The following is a 21,383-nucleotide window of genomic DNA, read 5'->3' as shown; positions in this document are numbered from 1 at the left end:
GAGGATAAAGCGGTTCGGAAGATGAATGAATATTATAGTTATTTGTTGAAAACGTTTAGGGTTTTTTTTGTGCTTGGGCCTGAAAACAGGTTTTGGTATTTGGTTTCATTGTATACATAGTTAAGTATTGTATAATAACTGTAAAAAATAAAGCTCACTACTTCACGGATTTCACCTATCACTGGTTCTTTTTGGAACGTAACCGCGCGATAAACGAGGGATTACTGGAATTGATTTTTCTTTATTTATTTTCCAATAGTTCTCGGGATACCACTACAAATCGAACTCCAAACATTTTATAAATGAGACAGAGATGGCGCAGCACTCTGTTTTAAGTCTTTTTGGTTTTCATCCCAAATTTAACTTTATTTGTCTGTGACTCACATGCATGTGCAGGACAAGCTGACTTAACTACGTCACATGATGTGACGTAGTTAAGTACGTTTCTCGATGCTACACTAAACGTTCACTTTAGCCTATCACGGCGAAATGGGTACAGGAGCCGAATTTATGATTCGAACGCTTCAAACCCACCGCCCAACACTCAACCTCGCCTGATCACGTGAGTCGTATTGACTGCAGACAGCAAACGTGTGGAAACGTCCTGATTTTCGAAATTTCACAAAATGTAATAATAATAATAGGGATGCACCGATACCACCTTCAGAAATGAGTACAAGTAGTTTAATTTGAGTATTTGCTGACCATGCGATCAATATTATACCTGTACATGAAGAAGCCAGTATATTTTCCAACTGTGATGAAAACGTGTTTTATTTTATCCAAACTTGGTCAAAAATACATCACAAACGTTTCTTGGACATGGCGCAAGTTCAACTGAAGCATAAGACTTTTTAGTGTAAAATTATAGAATTTGAGTGACATGCAGCTGCATATTTTTTGAAGTTCTGACACTCATTCCACTTACAGTGGATGACATTTCAATTTTGTGGTGTGTCGGTCTGAACGCTAGGGGGCACTATGTAAATTGACTAAATAAACGTCCATCCATTTTCCAAGCCGCTTTATCCTCACAAGGGTCGGGGTCGGAGGGGGGCTGGAGCCTATCCCAGCCGTCTTCAGGCAGTAGGTGGGGGACACCCTGAACCGGTTGCCAGCCAATCGCAGGGCACACAACCAACCACGCTCACACTCACACCTAGGGAAAATTTTGAGTGTTCAATCAGCCTGCCATGCATGTTTTTGGAATGCGGGAGGAAACTGGAGTACCCGGAGAAAACCCATGCAGGCCCGGGGAGCACATGCAAACTCCACACAGGGAGGCTGGAGCTGGAATTGAACCTCTCCACAGTGAAGTCAACGCACACACCACCGGCCCACTGGGTCGCCCTCAACATCTGATCTTTAAATTAAATACAAAACTTTCCTTCAAGCATCGGTGTCCAAACTATGGCCTGGGGGGCATTTGCGGTCTACCATCCATTTTCAGCGACATGACCCCCTCATACTCCCTCCTGAAAAAGAAACTTAAAATGACATTTGAGATGGGCCCCAAGGTTGGTTAAAAAAAGGTGAAGGTGGGCAGAGTGAGAAGGGAGGGTGTACTGTAGAACTTTTCTCTATATTTGAAGATACAAATGAACCATTTCTGATTCAAAGACTAAAACCATATATCTTCAAAACACTGTAGTGAATAAAGATAATTCAATTTTAGAGGCAAAAATCAAATTTTCCACTTTGTGCTCTATGGCTGATTTATTAAGACCACACATTGATGGGTCTTCAAGAAAGTGATAAATGGTCACCTTACTGCAGTTATTTATTAATTATTATTTTTAGATGGGATTCGGCGGCTGTTAACTGCATAGCTGCACCTATTCTGTGAGATAGAGAGAGGGCTGTTGACCACCCCCAAAAATCCTCAACTATTTGCCCTCACACCTTTAACAGAAAGCTGATGAAATGAACTAGCCCAGGGATGCCCAAACTTTTTGGACCGAAGATCGACTTTTCGATCAACCAACCTCCCATGATTGACCCATTACCGCGCTCGCCATGATGAGCAACAGCCTGACACGGAGGCATGCGACACACTTCTGCAGCCTGTTAACTATCATAGCTCACACGTACTGTTTGAAAGTGCTTCCCTCTGACCTCTAGATTCCTATTCTTTGCCCGTGCCCTCGGTGAATTGTACACAAAACAAACTGAATGAGAATAATGATAACGTTAAAAGATATAGCGCAACAGCTCTGATCACAAGCTGCAATTGCAGACTGCTGAGCGCAAACAACTTATGGTGACGCAGTCACGTGCGACCGTAGGTCTGTAGGTGCTTTATTTTATTTCAAAACTTTTGTGAAAATGAGACTGATAGGATGATTAGGGTGCAGTGTACATTAACACAAAAAATATATTACGAACATGAAGAAAGACACACAAATGGTTGGGGGGGGGGGTTCTCCTCTAAATCCCTCGCGATCGAATTGGGACCGTCTGCGATCTACTTGCGATCGATGTAATGGGCACCCCTGAACTAGACAATACTGTACAAACAATATATAACTGCTTTCTTGACTTACTTTAGACCAGTGGTCACCAACATGGTGCCCGCGGGCACCAGGTAGCCCGTGAAGACCACTTGAGTAGCCCGCCAGTGCCTGGACATTGTGATTTGCTAGTAGAAATTATGATTTAAAAATGCAAACATTGGCAGTACTGTGAGACATTTCGAAACACGATCAAAGTCTGACAATTTAAATCATCAAGTATTAAAAATAACACATCCTCATATTATTGAAGGTATTTTGGACAAATATGTTATTTCAGACGTGTATCAATTTGGTAGCCCTTCACACAATCGGTACACATGAAGTTGCTCTCACCCTCAAAAATGTTGGTGACACCTGCTTTAGACTGTTTCAAAAAGTTGAAGAATTTCAAAATGGCCTTTTCATCCTTCCAGTTTGAAGGGGGTGGGGTGGAGACTAAACACATTTCTGACGAGGCTATAGCCTCCCCCGACTTGATCCAGTGTAGCGCCGTGCATCGAAGTACAGTACAGTAGTTGACCTGGTTCATGACTTCACTGGGAAGGGAATCAGGGAGTTTACAGTATCTACAGATAGCGGGCGCCAAACACAATTTAGCCGCGTGGACACACAGCAGTACGTATTGTACTGTACCGTACCGCATATTGGCATTTTAGATTTACATGTGGATGTGAGGTGGCTGGGAGGTTGACATATCTAGAGCTGGGGGAGAGAGAAAGAGAGAGAGAGAGAGAGAGAGAGAGAGAGAGAGAGAGAGAGAAAGAGAGAGAGAGAGAGGGAGAGATCCCTTGTCCTTGTTTGACGAAATCCCAAACATCTCAATTCTTGCTCTGACCACCCCCACTACCCCCCCCCCCACCCACCTCCACTCTCTCTCTCTCTCTCTCTCTCTCTCTCTCACACACGCACACACGCACACACGCACACACACGCACACACACGCACACACACACGAACACACGATTTCTTTTCAAGGTTATAATTGGACAACTCCCCCATCTGTCCAACTGCTATCACAATCGTCAGTGTCTCCTCCCAGCAGCAACAGAAGCAGCGGCTCTCTATTTCAGTGGAGAACAACAGGATTTGGAACATACAGCCGGTTCCGTATGGAAAGCACCGTCGCAAGCGGGGGTCCAGCGAGTTACTGGCGGCTTTAGATTGATAGCCAAGGCTGCAGGATGGTCTCCGTGTACACCTCCTGGCCGTGGATTACATTGTACCTTCATTTATGTTACGTATTAAACCCAGGGGTTGCACAAACTGCAAAAGAAGGTAAGTTCCTTAAGTTTTACTTTGAACCGTCCAATTGTGTTTTCGATATCTGGCCAGAGAAACAGAAACGCGTCGGACTTCGTCTGTTGTATTTTCTCTTTTCGTGTATTTGATGGAAAGTGCAGATGTTTAATGCGGTCAGATATAATATAAGATTGGTGTGTGGGAACATCAACACTGTCCAGACGTCTATAGCGATTTCCGGTGTTTTCTCCTCACCACAAATAACAGTCCCGATCAAACTGAAGCCGTCACCCCATTAATATCTTACGACATCGAACAACAAGTCAATATGTTATTCTAAAGATCACTATCGTCAGTGAAGGTGCTATAAGCGAATCGATGGTGTTGGTATTCGTGTTGGCTAGTAGGTGGTCCATATTCTTCCTGATCGAGTCTTCGTTCCGTACGGCATTCCTTTCTCGCCTTGGCTTTGGAATGAGACTCACAGCAGCTTGCGATCCATACAAAGGCTTTAACGGAGGCTGTAAAAATCAAAATGAACGAATAAATAAATAAAATGAAGGGAATATTGATACATACAAACCCCGTCTACTCATCAATCAATTTCTATCTATCTATCTATCTATCTATCTATCTATCTATCTATCTATCTATCTATCTATCTATCTATCTATCTATCTATCTATCTATCTATCTATCTATCTATCTATCTATCTATCTATCTATCTATCTATCTATCTAACTATCTGTTCTTCTACTTCCTTCCTTTCATAACTTTGCTGCTGTAAATGGGGAATTTCTCCATTGTGAGACGAATAAAGGTTTTCTTATTGTTATTATATTATTATTATCTATCCATCTCATTCTCTCAGAGGTTTTGCAAGAAAAGGCAATAAAATAAGCGCGATTACATTTGTCCACGCAGCTCTTGAAACCAAACTAATTTTGTGCTCCATTAAAAAGTTTTTCATCACTGCCGCTGATATAAACTAGCGTTATCAAGGTATATCGTCAAATTATAGGTTATTGGGTGTACCTAACTTAATTGCCCTTGATGAAACGTAACCACCTGCCTTTTGGTCCTATTAGTGGTTCTGTTGGACTCCAAGGCACAGCAGACAGAACTAGAGTGGATCTCCTATCCTCCCAATGGGGTAAGTGTGCAGTATCTCCTCCTTGTAACACCATTATGATGCCACTTAACACATTTCCCAAGATATTGTAAAAGTTGACAATAAAAAATAAATATCGAGTGAGAATTTATTTTCAGACATGCGTACTTAGCTTGAGTCTGGTCTGATGTGTATGCTGTTCAATGTTCAATGGTTATCTCTTGTCAATTTTTTCTCTGGTAGTAAAAAGTGCTCCTCTCTCAAAGGTCGATGTTACTTATGTTTATAGAAGTAACCATAAGGATAATAGAAAAGTAACTGTAGACTGATTACTTGAGTGGAGATAATATTGTGTTTGTTGTCCATTGAAAATGCGCCCATTTAAAGGTCATGATTGCCTGTCACTTATACAATTCAAATAAAAAAAAAGATGTTTGAGAGGTTAACTAAAACCCCATGTGCGCACATGCACAAACGCATGCCATGATGAGTAACAGTCACAACGGACACTAAAAGGTCACACAGAAAAACAAACAGAAAAATAAACTCGATACAACGCTGATTTTGTAAAAAGGAAATCACTGCCTACCTTAGTGTGAGACCTGACACGGGGAGCCAGAGATGCACTTTTTGTAGCGTGTTGAGAGCAGAAACATTACGAACGTAGCACGCGTGTACCGTTTTAAAATGCTGTCCCTGGCGCCCTAGATTCACATTCTTTTAAAATGCCATCAGTGAATTGCGGAGCAAACAAACTTTGACTGAAACAAAAAATGGATATATCTCAACAGCTCTGGTCGCTAGGTGCAATTCAGACTGCTGACCGCTAACAACTTCCTGTGATGAAGTTCATGCACCAAAGATGAACTGCTTTGTTATTTAATGATTTATTTTTTTAAAAAGGTGGAACTGATAGAATTCTCAGGGTGCTGTGTACACTAACTCAAAAATATATCATATTAATAACTGCGGTTGACTGTGATTGACTAGTTGGGCACCCCTGAATTAAAAGGATGCACCGATCCATCGATGGCTGATAATTATCGGTCGATGTTAGTGAAAAAGTGTGTGATCAGCGAATCCGATCAAAGCCTCTGAAGGCCGATCGATCACAAATGTTCCAGTAAGGGAGTGACTTCTTTTTTCCCTAAATGTTACTGTCTCTCCATTCCATTACGTATTTATGTTTGTATTTATTTATTTAAAATCAGCAATACACAACACATTGCCATTCACCACTGAAGTTGAGCCATTGACATGGATTTTAGTATTTCATACACAATGTAAAGTTATACGAGTTGTTTAAAAAAAAGGAAAATTAAACTGAAACGTTTGTGTTTGAATCTGATACACATTAAACTACGGGTAACAGAAACACATAGTATATGACAAGGATTAACGTCTTTATAACTTTCAATTAATTAAATGTATTGCACCACGCAACATAATCTAGGAGCTCTAATGCCTTGAACTAAACTGAGGCTCAGAGGGGATCGAGCCTTTTCTGTTGCTGGTCCCTCTCTCTGGAATGACCTCCCACTGAACATTCGGCAAGCCTCCTCGCCCTCCTCAAAACCCACTTGTATTCTTTGGCGTTCGACTCAGCATGATTTTACTGCTTGGTGCTTTCTACCGCCTTTATTACCATTTCGTCTTACTGTTTATTGTGTATGTTAAATCGCTCCATGTACAGCACTTTGTATGCAGCGATGGCTGTTTGAAACTGCTCTATAAATACTGTTGACTTGACTTGACTTGATCAAATGACACGCGTGTTCAGTGTTGCTGCAGTTCACTGGCATCACAAATAACAAAACAAAACATCCCCCCAAAAAATCAAGAATATATGCCCTGTATTGATAGCACAAGGTTTGACATTGACAAAAAAATATATACCGGTATATAATAAAATAGCCTCATGAAAAGCATTTCAGAATTGAACAAACTATAGCTTCTCTGAGAACCAGCGCCAAAGCTAGCAGGTCTAGCATTAGCCTTAGCATCTCACTACGTTGCGCTCAGCTCAAACCTTCAATGGCCGCAAAGAGTTTCAGAATGGACAGTGGTTGCTGTCTGGACTTGTTGACATTCAAGTTTGATTGCTGCAGTAATCTCAACTGTCTTATATTTTTAATTCATGTATTTACGGTGTAGCAGCACCATGACATGACCTCATGTCTGATTGCTTATTCTAGGTTACGTGGGTGCCACCCAGTGTTAAGATACTATTGTTGAAAGCATAAATGTTATTTGGAGCACTCTTATTTTCCTGCTACAACTTTTTTATTATATTTATACTTCTTGGAATTAATGGTTCGATGATTAATTTCATACTTCAGCAAGATTGGCAACAGGAATATGTCAACCATTTGAACCCAAATTCAACTTCATTCCATTGGGTGATTTGGTTTAATTCTAATTGGAATATAAGGAGGTAGACGTAGTGATTATGAAAGGACATTTATAAACAACTTGTTTAGCTTGGGGAAAATAACATTTCAACCTATTTTCTGACACGTTATAGACTAACCTAGTAATTGAATCATAATTTGTGAATTTCCTGCAAGGTCTCTTTAAAGCAATGTCCTGTTTTTGGATAATAAATGGTTAGGGATTGAACTAATATATATATATATATATATATTTTTTTTTTTAAAATATCACTCGATTTTTATATTTTCCGCACTATAAGTGTCACGTTACGCACGAAGTAGGGAAAGGGAACTGCTTCGTACGTAACGGAAAAAACAAAAGTAAGCAGATCTCCGAAATAGCAGACACCGACAAGGACTCTGTCAAAACAATAATATTTATTATAAACAAAAATCCCGCCTAATAAACAACAGAAAACGCTGGTCAAAACAAGCACCAGGAAATAAGGAAATGCGACAACAGAAAACGCTTGCAAAACAATGGCAAGGAAAGTATGTTTAAACGAGTACTACTACGCGTACGTTTAAGATAATGAGTCCCGTGGGACGACGATAACATAACCAACCGCGAAATGGTAGCGAACAATAATTTTTGGCATATGGGCAACAGCAGTGGCACGGCATGTAATATTCCGGCAATGGGTCAACCGCTGGAGCGCCTAGATAAAGCAGGTGCAATCACTGGAAAATAGGCAGCAGGTGTGCAGCCGGCAGAAGTGAACGCGTGTCACCTGCTGCCGAATACGGAACATGACAGTAAGGAGTAACGGGCGCACCTTCAAAGACTGGCCTATTTTCAAACTGTATTCACATATCTAGGGCACACTGATAAAGCCGATCAGAAAATGGAATGAATGGATGGATTGATGCATTGTAAGGTGCATGGAATAGAAGCTATAATCGTGGGAGGGGTTACATTATGCATCCACTAGATGGAGCTACGCCAAAGGGATAGCAATACAATACAGCTTTATTTATATAGCACTTTCACAACCTCTGCAGCTATTACAAAGCACTTTACAAAACATTTAAAATACTACGTCCAAGAAATCAGAATATTGATCCATATATAAGGTGCATCGGATTATAAGGCACACTGTTGGCTTTTGAGAAAATTGAATGCTTTTAGGTGCGCCTTATAGTGTGGAAAATACGGTCATTGAAAAAAAAATCAACTGATTAATAGATCATTTTAGAAAAATCAATACTTGTATCACTAAACTTGAAAAATTTACAGTAGATACATGTGTTCGGTATCGGTATTGGCCGATCACACTCATGGATGATCGGTATGGGTATCGGCATCTTAAAACAATGATCGGAACATCCCTAATTGTTTCATTGATGGAGCACATCGCAGCAGGCGGGGGATACCCTAAACTGCTTGCTAGCCAATCGCAGGGTACACAAAGACAATCAAAACCACAAGACGTAATTTCCACCCTTGAGATTGAAAGTCTGCTGTCATTAAGGACGACAGAAATCTGAGAAAATTTGGGAATTCTGAGGATTTGGACAATTGCAAATTAAACCAGATGTATAAACGCTGAATCGATGATCAAAAATATTTGTCGCTCAATTTGATAATCAATTCATTGGTTAATCATTGCACCTCTCATCTTTTTTTTCTTTTTTTTTTTTTAGTGGGAAGAGATCAGCGGCTTGGACGAGAGCTACACACCCATTCGCACCTACCAGGTTTGCAGAGTCATGGAGCCCAATCAGAATAATTGGCTTCGGACTAACTGGATCGAAAAGCGCAATGCCCAGAGAATTTTTGTGGAGCTGAAGTTTACCTTAAGGGATTGTAACAGTTTACCTGGTATGGTGGGAACCTGCAAGGAGACTTTCAACTTGTATTATCAGGAAACCGATTCAGAGGTGGGTAGGAGTATGCAAGAGACCCAGTATGTTAAAATTGACACCATTGCAGCAGATGAAAGCTTCACTCAGGGCGACCTCGGTGAGAGGAAGATGAAGCTCAACACTGAAGTGCGCATAATTGGCCCCCTGTCCAGGCAGGGCTTTTACCTGGCCTTTCAAGACGTAGGGGCATGTATCGCCCTGGTCTCTGTCAAAGTTTATTATAAGAAGTGCTGGTCCATCATCGAGAACTTGACCATATTCCCCGACACCGTGACGGGATCAGAGTTCTCCTCCCTGGTGGAGGTTGAAGGAATATGCGTAAACAATGCGGAGGAGGAGGCTGACAACTCTCCGAAGATGCACTGCAGCGCTGAAGGGGAATGGCTGGTGCCCATCGGGAAATGCATATGTAAAGCAGGATTTCATCAGAAAGGAGACGCATGCGAACGTGAGTTGCTTTAATTTTCTTTTTGTGATCAGGGCAAAATGCATTATTTAGACATCAGACAGTTCATAAATTAGTTACCATTGACTCTCACTCCCACCCGCCCTCACCTCGCTCTCTTTCTAGTGTGTTGTTTACAGTTATCTAGGATATCTAAATGGATGGCAAGTGTATGTGATATCCCATCTCAGTTTTAATCATCAAAATCATACTTTCGGCCTTTGTCTCTCTCTCAAAAAAAAAAGGCCATAGATCAGTCAGCATGGTTTTGTTGTGTTTTTCCTGCTGGTCTTGCTGGTGCCATCAACAAGACCAGCAGCAAAAGAACAATAAAAGCAGCCAAGAGTCAAACACTTGAACCTTCTTCCGCTAGCCAAGCCGCTCTCCCTAATGAGCCAGAGCCATCCAGCAAGACCGACATGCTTTTATTACCCAGCTAGTACCTGGTGACACCAGCAAGAAGAATCCAGCTGGTCACCAGCTCCTGGCAGGGCCCAGCAACTTGCTGGCGCCACTGGGCAGCTGTGGTTAGGTTCATGGAGCTTGTTGCCAAGTGACCGAATGTTCTTCTGTTTGAATTTCTTTCTTGGTATGACTGTCAACCTCAGTGTGTAGTTTATAATATTGCAGTGGACAATAATATACAAAAGGAAAGCTTCAGAGAATAGCTTTCATGGTAGCCTAATCACATGTTGTATTTTGGATGATGTCGCTGTTCCCAGTACAACTACAGAGTCCTATTACATTGTTTTCATACTTTTATTACTTCTACTACGTAGACTGTCGGAGGCAGCAAAAAAGCCCTCTGTTTATTTCCAGGAGAGCTGCTATATTTAATCCCAAAACTCACTTGCATGTCAATATGACTCTGACATCACAACACCAAATGGCTCCTGTCAATTCCTCTGCAATATGCCTTTTACTCGTTCCACTAAGGCACACACACACACACACACACGCACACACACACACACACACACACACACACACTGTATATTAGCATGTTGTTGAGAATTCTAAAGCACTCCACTTAGTCCAGAAAAAAACCCTGCATTTAGATGGAGATTGATCAATAGCAATCCGAATTCTCATTAGCTTAACAACAGTGTACGAATTTAAAGTGTCTGTGACCGTGTAAAAAAAGGGGTTCTGAAGGACCTTGTGTCATTGTTGTAACCACTCATCTTTACACCCCTAAGCCTCCAAACCCTTTTCTCTATTTAATTTATTTTGTGTGGCAGTATTTCCTGTTAAATTTCCAATCTTCTTTGCTTGCTGTGTTGTGTGGTTTCAGAGTTATAAATGCTACGAGTGTTCCAGCAGCTTGTCGGGGCTCATTTTTACAGAGAAGTGCTATGTTGAGAGCCCGAGAACCAGAGAGCCCGAGAGCCCGAGCCCTTGTTAGTACATAGTCTTTCATGACATCATTTCGAAATCAACCACCATCAGAAAAATGAGCATCTGTTGACCTTTACGGATTAAACAGGCACATCTACAGTATATCCACTCCTCTCGTTACTTGTTTGCAAGAAATCAAATACAATCCAACATCCCCGATGTACTACCGCCATCCATCTTGACTGTCAGGGAATTAAAAAGAAGTTAGTTGGAGACTGACAGATGATTGGCCCCCTTTTGTTTGGCAGTCAATCAAGTGGTGTTTGACTGCAACGGTAAGGATGTATGGAAGCCAATGGGCGGTCCAGCTCAGGCTTTGACAGAAGGGTTGCTTTTTGCATCTGAACCCCATTCCCTCACCCCCTCTCCAGAAAGCTAAATCGTCAGAAGTTCCTAATTTATCTTGATGCCTCCCCCTGACGGATCAGATGTCTAATTCGTCAAGTGGATGTCGATTTCAATTGTCAACTGAGCCCCCAGGAGATCCATGTAGATGTACATCTAAACATTTAAATAGATGTGATGGGTGTGTGCTGGGTCTATCTTTGTCCGAGTCGTCTTCCTGTGAATAATAGCCTTTCACAACAGCAATAAGATGTTCTCAAAAAGTGAATAACTGTCAATGAAAATGTCAATGCCATCAGAAGGACACGTCCTTGTGTAATGGTAATTGTAAGATAACAGAGTACTCTGGAAATTCGAGTGTAAACTTTGGCTCGAGCTTGGATGACAGTAATTCAAAATTTGAGGTTTGACCGATGACATTGGTCAAGTTTCCTGTTTAGGCTTTTACTGTTTGTCCTGTCATTTGTTGTTGACAGACCACATGATTAGAACACAGTAATACAATACAATAAAATACAATACATGCTGATTTATATATAGCTATACTACAGAAAGGAAAATACATAACAAATGTAGAAGAAAAAACAACAACTGTGAACTATACTAAGAAATGAACCAATCAGGAATAACAATTACGCCGAACAATGTAAACATAATATTGAAGCTATTATCTTACGTACGGTGTTAGCATCATCGCTAGTTGCAAATGTGACTGATCAAAAGATGACACGATTGATTTTTATTTTTATTTTTTTCCTGCTTTGGCTCTCGACGGAGCAGGGCGCTTTTCTGCTCTGCTGCTGTTCCAAAAGCTTTACTCCTCTACCTAACTTTGTCAAAATGTGCTGTCTTCTGTCTTGATGTAGCCTCCGGCTGTATTTTTTTCTTCTAAAAACCAACCATGAAATAAGTCAGCTGGACTCGCAGCATGATGGATATTTTAATTCTAATTTTTTCCAAGTGAAAGAGCAGGTGGTTGGGAGCCTGCTTGCCCCTGTGGGACATTTGCTGCTGGGCACACCTCAGATCCTTGGCAGCAGTGCAGTTTTGTTTGCCTGACAATAATTGTCCGTAGAAGATGTGGAAGATATCTACATTATTGGTCTTGTGATAACAGGTATCCTGCTGTTTGGAGTTGACAATTTCCTGTTCTATAACAAAATTCAGCCGGCGAGAGCAGCCTCGTTAGAAGGGAATAAGCTGCCGGCCTTTCTGGTTGGTGCAGGGCGGGTGATCAACACTTCGACCAACTCAATCGCAAAGTGGTTGCGGGATTGGAGCCGCTTCGCAAAATAGAAAAAAACTAGGAGGAGTTGGCCCGGCCTGGAATAAATTCAATGACTGATCTGTAATTGTCACGTTGTGCCCGAAGCGATAGACAGATCGCTTCGTGCACAACAAAAATAAGGAAGTGGATCCCCGAGATAGCAGACAGAAAACGAGATCTTGTCAAAGAACAAAAAAAGTATTTAATACGAAACACAAAATACCCGACAGGAAGAATAACAAAAAGCGCTGGTCAAATAAGGACCAGGGGAAAAATAAGGTAACAACAGAAAACGCTCGCGGAAAACAAAAGCGAGGAAGATCTGAATAGACTATGGGAATAAATTACATACAATCAATAACTTGTACGACAAGACAATTGCCAGAAGGCTAGGAAGCAACGAGTAATATTAATTTAGGGTTTTTTTTCGCGTAAGAACAATGGCGCGGCGTGGAATTCTCCGGCAGTGAGTAAACTGCCGGAGTCTCCTAATAAAGGAAGAATAATCATCCCGAATGAATAACAGGTGTGCAGTCGGCGGTGAGAAAGCCCGCCCCCTGCAGGTAGACACGGGACGTGACAGTAATGATTCGGTTTAGGGACCAACAGGTGGCACTGTAGGGCTCCCCTGGCAGCTGCACACCAGTTGCTCATAACTAATTAGGGCTTTAAAAGAACTCCCAGCCCGAAAACTCAGTGTCGGGTCGTTGTTGCTATTGCTACTGTCATGCTTTGTTGGTTGCTGTTGCTTCTTTCATGTTTGTTTCAGTCATGTTTAGTTCATTGTTATGTTTTAGCTTCAGTCCTGTTTTGGTCATGTTTTTGTTATTGAGAGTTTTTAGTTTCTGGCTGCCATGGTTTTTGTTTGTTACTTTGGACTTTGATTAGGATTTAGTTTTCTTGTTTTAAATACAACTCTTCAAATACACCCTGCTCCTCTCTCCTGCCTGTTTTTTTTTTGTGTCCACCACCACCATGCAACGTGACATGATCGAGGCTTTGGCTGATTGACACGCTTGAGAAGTCGCAAACTAAAAGTCTTTCAAGGTTGTCTGAAATTATGGACAACCTGTTCCCAAAAGAACTGCGATCTGGACTTTCCCTTGGACGGAAAACATTTGACCGGACGCTAGCATTCTTATCTGCCTCCTCCTTCCTGAGCCAGGGACTGATAAACTACAGGTGCTTGACACGCAGACATCATCAAACGCAAATAACGCATGCCCTGCAATACCAACTTCTTCGTTGGATTTCGATTTGCTCCAGCCCAACGCTTTTCAACTTGATTGGCTAAGCTGAGCTACTCGCCGGTCTGATTGTGGCGCGTCCACCCCTTTCCCCCATTCCATCCTCTCCATTCACTGTCAAGTTGTGAGATTTGGTGTACTTGTATTTTAAATGTGCGTGGCATGTGCTGAGGTTTTTTTTACTCTGGTTCAAACCATGCTTCCACTTAAGAAGAATGGTTGGAGACCGTTTTTTTCCCACCCCTCATCCCAGTGGTTTTCTTTTCACATCTAATATATTGGGACACTTAACAGCGAACAGCTTCCCGTTCGGTCTCCCCCTGTTGGTCATTGTTTTGTTTATGTTCCTGTCAATGGGTTGTAACTGGGAAAATCAATTCCTTGTGTGTGTGTGTGTGTGTGTGTGTGTGTGTGTATGTTCTGTACATACTTGGCCAATAAATTTGATTCTGACTGCTGTCTTCATCCAGTGGCTGCCGGGTAGTTAGTAAACTGCTCATGTGTCCGTGGCTCGGCTGTGTGAACTGCTCACTTTTTCATGCTTTTCACTTGTTCAAATAATGCAACAGGTTTCTTGTATTGTCTTGTCTTGGACATCATAGCATGCAGAACGTCTTCCTCCACATTGCTCTGGAGATACCGCTAGGGGAGGGAACTTATCAAAATGGCTTCATCTGCGGATCAGCTGTGTGTTTAGCTGTACATTTGGTCCAACTTTCCGTTTCTTCTTTCATTTATTGGCTGGTTCTGTTTGTTTCAACTTGCCAACCATTGTTAGAAGCGGGACCCGGATTGGCTAGAGTCAGGCACATTACCGTCACGTCTGATGGAGTAAATTTGCTCCCAGCTCACAGGTCTGTCTCTGTGTGGCCAAATGGACCGAGGCCCGTTACGGGTCCACGGACCGTTGGTTGGGGACCCCTGTTCGACTTCACCCAAATCTAATTTGGTATGAGTTTGATGCTTCACTGTTGCACGTTAATTTTGACAAATGACCGGACCAGTTAATGCTGAGGATTTATGAAAATGTGTGACATTTAAGATTTTGAATATTTTGAGTGTTTTGGGAAGTCATAATGACTTTCATAATGACCATATACATCATTACGAGTATTTTTTTCTGTAGCACAAGCTAGCAATAATAAAAAAGTCCATCCTAGCAATTGAATATAAGAACCAAGAACTCTAAGAACTAACAATGGTGTCTGGTGTCCTGTAAGGAAGCAACATCAATTGACATGGACACCAATACGACTGTTTACTGCCTGTGCTAATCTGTGTAATTTGCAGTCATTGAGAGTTGATCAGTGAGAAGTACTACACAGTCACAGAATTCTTGCAAACACTATATCTTGCGGTACACATGAGGTGCTGATTTGCCGGCAGTGATCGAATGTGAACACTTACCTTGAGGCGCCACAATGAATCGACGACTAATTGTTGACCATATTAATCGAGAACGATTTTTTCGACCATGAGCCAGCAGACTGGTCCCAAGTCAACCTTGAGTGTTGGGAAGGAGGAAATGGAGGGGAAAAAAAAGAACTGGTTGGCCACCCCTGCTCTAAATTGTCCTTAGGTGTGAGTGTGAGTGCAAATGGTTGTTCATCTCTGTGTGCCCTGCGATTGGCTGGAAACCGGTTCAGGGTGTCCCCCGCCTACTGCCCGAAGACGGCTGTGATAGGCTACAGCACCCCGCGACCCTTGTGAGGATAAAGCGGATTGGAAAATGGATGGATGCATAATATCTTAAATGTTCATCTCTAGACATAGATTTAAGAACAATATATCAGACCTAATTCCAATTTCTGATAAGTTTGAACCAAGAACTGAATATTAACTTCAGTTACACATGGCTGAAGACAAGCACGGTGCCACATGAAAGACTGCTTCATGTGTTTAGTAATGTGAGTGCACTGGCTGACAGGGCACTGTCAAGATGCAAGATGGATTGTCGCAATTGACCCCTGATGACCAGAAGAGTCCACTCCCCAGCCCACCTCCTACTGCAAGACAAAAGAAGCTTTTCTTCTTTTGTAGCAGGCCTCATCTCGAGTTGCACCAACAGGTTAAAACATTGCTGTCAATCCCTCATCCAGTGCCACTTAACATTCTAAGCTTTTGCCCTTTTCAGCTGAACTGAACTGTCGCACAGACTGTTTTTTTTTTTTTGTCAGTGTCTCCCCACTCACTGAGAGAGATCTGATCGGAGAGGGAAATTCTTTTCCATAAGATCGTGTCTCTTTGGTCTTCTTTTTGTGGTGTCCCCATAGCATGAAGGTGAAAGTGATCTGTTACTAAGGCCTGGGGTCTCGCCACCATGAGAGAGATTGGGAGAGAGAGAGAGAGAGAGAGAGAGAGAGAGAGAGAGAGAGAGAGAGAGAGAGAGAGAGAGAGAGAGAGAGAGAGAGAGAGAGAGAGAGAGGAGAGAGAGAGAGAGAGAGAGAGAGAGAGAGAGAGAGAGAGAGAGAGAGAGAGAGAGAGAGAGAGAGGAGAGAGAGAGAGGAGAGAGAGAGAGAGAGAGAGAGAGAGAGAGAGAGAGAGAGAGAGAGAGAGAGAGAGAGAGAGAGAGAGAGAGAGAGAGAGAGAGAGAGAGAGAGAGAGAGAGAGAGAGAGAGAGAGAGAGAAGAGAGAGAGAGAGAGAGAGAGAGAGAGAGAGAGAGAGAGAGAGAGAGAGAGAGAGAGAGAGAGAGAGAGAGAGAGAGAGGGGTTTCCATCAGTTGATGTGATCCTCTGGAAGACTTCAAAGTTCAATAAACAATCAATCAACTATTTTGAGGGTATTTTGGTTCCACATAAGTAGTGGTTGATAAGGTTTAACTTGCACATCACTATGATATTAATCCTTTTACTGTATGTTATTTATTAGTTTTTATGCTCAATTAATAATTTGGTTATTGTCTTGTGATCCCAATATCAATAAAAAGTAAGTAACATTCTTAGTACCCTATTTTCCGTACTATAAGCCGCTTCGGATTATAAATTGCACCTTCATTGACTGTTTTTATATCCAGTGAAACTCCTCTACAACAAAATCTACATGTGCGAAAATACCCCCTAGTGCAGGGGTGGGCAAACTTTTTGGCTCGGGGGGCCATATTGATTTCTAAATTTGACAGGTGGGCCGGGTCAGCACAAGATACGGTACATATAAAAAAAACTTTATATGTTGACAGTCCATACCAAACATCATCAGAACAAAACTATTAAAGTATTACCATACTTTTTTTAATGAGAACAGTGAAACAGCTATGGTATATGTCCTGTATGAACGTCCAAGTATATTAACAACATACATCTGTGACAACACAAGCAACAAAGTGCAATATATTGATATGTCCAAAAACTGATATGTATTGATATTGTCCAAAAACTGCAGCATACAGTACAGGCATATGACAAAATCTAACAAAGTTAGTTACTATTTGCTACAAAATGAGATGAGTTAAAGACCTGGTGGCTTTCTTTCCACTCACTCAGTCTCGAACTTGACCTCCCCTCGATCACCACACAAGACAGCGTTGCTAAGCTGATGTCGTGCAACAAACTTTTGAACCCAGCCACGGGACGCTTCGAAGTCTTGGCGCTATGGAACTCGATTGCTCTCTTACTAGTGGTCCAGTTTGCGGAAAGTTTTTCGCACGATAACAGTCAAACCATTCCAGGAAACGTTTATTATTTACTTGACTTTCCGTCGAGCCCCAAGCAATTCACTCTAAGCATGGAAACAGCCAGAATTGGACTGAGCAAGAATCGCTTCCTCGTTTTTCAAAGTCTTGTAGATTTGAGTCTTTCATACTCCAAGCGTCTCCTGAATGTTTCATACTTTGTAACCCTCTTCGTTTAATCAGATACACTTCACTTTCTCTTCCGCGGCCATTACTGTTCCTCTTCGTTTGGATGCCATGATCTACAGGACATAAAAATTTTCGCTATTCCAGTCAAACTCACTGCAATAAAGAGTCACTTGCATGTCACTGTTTTGGATCCAGTGATGAAAATACCATCGTATCGAACGGGATTTACTTGACTTGGTGCTACTGCGGGCTTCCGTATCGTTTCCCCCTCCCTCCCTATACTCTGCAACTTAAAGTAACTGCGCCACCTGGCGTTGAAATGCCTGTCATTACAAGTCCAAATGAAATGAATGCAGTCAGCGGGCCGGATTAAAAAGACCAATGGGCCGGATTCGGGCCGTAGTTTGCCCACCTCTGTCCTAGTGTGAACAAATCTTAATGCATTAAAGCCATTCCCTTTCCCTCTTTTCTGCTTCCCCCTACAACGAAAAGCCCCCCTGTTACGTAATACAAAATCCTTTTCTCCACCCTTGCCTTGCAATGAGGTTCACTACAACGTATACAAGCCTTCCGCAAAAGTCTAATCCAACCTCAGCCTGCCACAGCCACCGCTACTGCTTAGCTCGGAAACGGCAAGAGCAACCACCAACACTGGTTTACACATACGCAGTAGCACAGGAATCATTTGTTATTGTTAGTTTCAGACGCAGCATGAACATTGCATTGCTAGGATGGCTACGAAATTGCCCTTTGCAGACCAAGGAGTTAAGAAAAGAAAAGCATTGACACTTGAAGACAATATAAATATGAAAAGATGGAGGAAGCAAAGTAAAAGACATTATGCAAGAAATTGATGTTCGTGAAAGTGAATGCTGATCGTACATTTCGCAATTTCGTATTTCTTCCGTTTTTTTCTTTGTACATTCTTCTTTCTCATTATTTTAAGGCACATAGAATAGAAGCTACAATAGTGGCTGCGGTTATGCTCTGCATCCACTACATGGTGCTACACACAAGGGAATACAGTACGATTTACATAGAGCTTTCATAACAGCTGTACCAAAGCACTTCACAGAAAATACTACGTCCAAGAAATGAGAATATTGGTCCATATATTAGGTACATTGGATTATAAGGTGCCCTGTTGGCTTTTGAGAAAAGCCAACAGGGCCATTAGTGCGGAAAATACGGTAATAGTGTGCATTTTATTTGTTTTTGGATTCATGTTAAAACATGCATTTCTGCCAAATTTTGTGTCCTTGGAAATGATGTTGCCTCTTTCAGACCAAAGATGAAATGGCATTTCACTTTACATCCAACTGGAAATATGTGACGCATGAGCAAACAATGTTTACATTGTGCGAGTGAAAGTACAACTGACAACTGACTGTTCTGGAAAGCTGCATATTTGTGAACCGAAGCAATGTATGTTCAAAAAGCTCGCTCGTAAATTTGCTAAAGCATCAAGGCCAATTCATTTCATTTATTTACATCTTTATTCAGGGATGGCAATTTTCCGCTGATACGTGGAAATCCACCGTTTTATTTCTTAAATTGATCATTTTTGTGAATCGTCTAAATCCATTGAGAAAATTTTAGCGGGGGGTCAGGTACCTTATTGTCGAGTTTTTATGAGCTCTCCCAATCAGTCTTTCCTTCTTCCGATTGTAAACAGCCCTGCGATTGGACGTTTTTTTAATGTCAATGTGATTGGTCGCCCTGTCCAGGCCACGCCCCTTTCCGCTTTTTTCATCACTAGCCATTGCCATCCCTGTTATCTTATGTCACCGATGGTACAGTGGTACACTCGCCTGACTTGTTTGCGGGCGGCGTGGTATCGATTCCCACTCTGTGATTGTGCAATAGATGGATGGCTATTTATTTTATTTGAGCCCTCCTCAAAACTCACTTGTATTCTTTGGCGTTTGACTCAGCATGACTTAGATTTGCTATTGGTTTTACTGCTTGGTGCTTTCTACCGCCTTATTACTTATTACTTATTACTGATTCGTCTTACTGTTTATTGTATATGTTAAATCGCTCCATGTACAGCACTTTGTATGCAGCGATGGCTGTTTGAAAGTGCTCTATAAATACTGTTGACTTGACTTGACTTGACTTATTTACATTTTTCGCTGTAGACCGAATGCATTTCGGTTTATCCATCCATTCATCCATCCAGTTTTTGATCCACTTATCCTCACAAGGGTTGTGTGGCATGCCGGAGCTGATCCCAGCTGTCTTCAGCCAGTCGGCATTGTACACCCTGAACTGGTTGCCAGCCAATCGCAGGGCACATATAGATAAACAACCGTCCGTGCTCACACTGACACCAATTTTAGAGTGTTCAATCAGCCTGCCACGCATGTTTTTGGAATGTGAGCGTAGCTGTCCTATATTCCCAATTTGTATTGTTGTGGAATTAAGCAAATTAAGCAAAACTGATAAAACAGACTGAGAAGGGAAAGCAAATTTTCTTTTGGGTTTCCTTTATATTTGAAGCTTCAGCGAGACACAATTCTAAAAGAACTATTTCCAAAAATTGTGGTTTGTGAATTAGTGAGAAGGAAAAGGATCATGGGAGGATTTTTATTTAGACAGGGAGGTGACTATTTACAGGTACAGCGCAATCTTAGGGATAATGAGGTACTACTTCTAATTTGAGCATAGCAAACTTATCAGTCAAGGTCATCCTGGCCTTGCTTCACAGCGAATCCTCAAGGACAAGAAGTGAAAGGCTCTTCGTTTAAAAGCAAATATGCTATGTTGAAGGCGGCACAGTGGTTGAGTGATTAGCACGTCGGCCTCACAGTGCGGAAATGCAGGGTTTGAAACTCAAAATTTGCTACATTTGTGAGCATTCACCGCTCAGTGAGATATGTTTCATGGTTTAAAATTTGCAATAAAAATGTTCCTTTTCATTTTCGAATAAGTGCAGCTCGGTGTTCCAGTGGTCAGGGCGGGGGGTTGAAAAGGTGAACAAATGATTGAAATTGAATGATAACATTTGTTATGTTGCGGAATCATTGCAAGATAAAGTCAATGTGCAATATTGGATTCATTCCTCTCTTTAGCGGACCAGACAGAAAAGCCCAACGATTCTAATCTGGCCCATAGGTTGCAATTTGCCCATACAGTCATACCTCACAACCATAATCCGTTCCAGAAGGCTGTTTAAAAACCGATTTGTTCGAAAACCGAATCCACGCTCTTTAAAAAAAATAAAAAATAAAAAATCTTTATTGAAAACGTGTGCTCACAATGGAACGCTACCCGAGGAAGCGTCACTTCCTCGTGTAAGGAAGGCGAGAGGAATCAAGTGTCGCATTCAAGTGCTCTCAGTTTCTTCGAGAACCGATTTTCAGTTGTCATCCGAGGCATAAAAAAAAAAAAAATCTAAATTTTTGGTCGAAAACCGATTTGGTCGAGAACAGAGGCGTTCGAAAAGCCGAGGTTTGACAGTACTTGGTTTTTGAGCAACCCCTGACAGATTCATCCATTTTCAATGGTTTAGTGCAGGGGTGGCCAATCAGTTATTAGAGACTCAGAGACAATTTTTTTACTGTTACTGCAAAGAGCCACATTGCGGGTGCGCATGCACACACACACACACACACACACACACACACACACACACACACACACACACACACACACACACACACACACACACACGCACGCGCACACACACACACACACACACACACACACACAAAAGCTGC

General features: G+C 41.8%; 1 protein-coding gene across 8 annotated transcripts in view; it reads left to right on the top strand.

The window, feature by feature from the left end:
- Positions 1–3,415: 3,415 nt before the first annotated feature.
- Positions 3,416–21,383, top strand: part of epha7 (eph receptor A7) — an 84,043-nt gene continuing 66,075 nt past the window's right edge. For 3 of the 8 annotated variants that reach the window (XM_052052133.1, XM_052052129.1, XM_052052130.1), the window contains exons 1-3: positions 3,416–3,788; positions 4,842–4,906; positions 8,941–9,610. In XM_052052133.1, the coding sequence (XP_051908093.1) occupies positions 3,695–3,788; positions 4,842–4,906; positions 8,941–9,610 (829 nt within the window). In that variant the 5' untranslated portion in view covers positions 3,416–3,694. The remainder of the gene's footprint in view (positions 3,789–4,841; positions 4,907–8,940; positions 9,611–21,383) is intronic. The other 5 variants (XM_052052128.1, XM_052052127.1, XM_052052125.1 and 2 more) reach the window with 3 other exon arrangements.

The sequence above is a fragment of the Hippocampus zosterae genome, chromosome 19, assembly GCF_025434085.1.
Source record: "Hippocampus zosterae strain Florida chromosome 19, ASM2543408v3, whole genome shotgun sequence".
Taxonomy (NCBI): domain Eukaryota; kingdom Metazoa; phylum Chordata; class Actinopteri; order Syngnathiformes; family Syngnathidae; genus Hippocampus; species Hippocampus zosterae.
The sequence above is the reverse complement of the archived record's forward strand: the minus strand, read 5'-3'. Positions and strand labels throughout refer to the sequence as shown.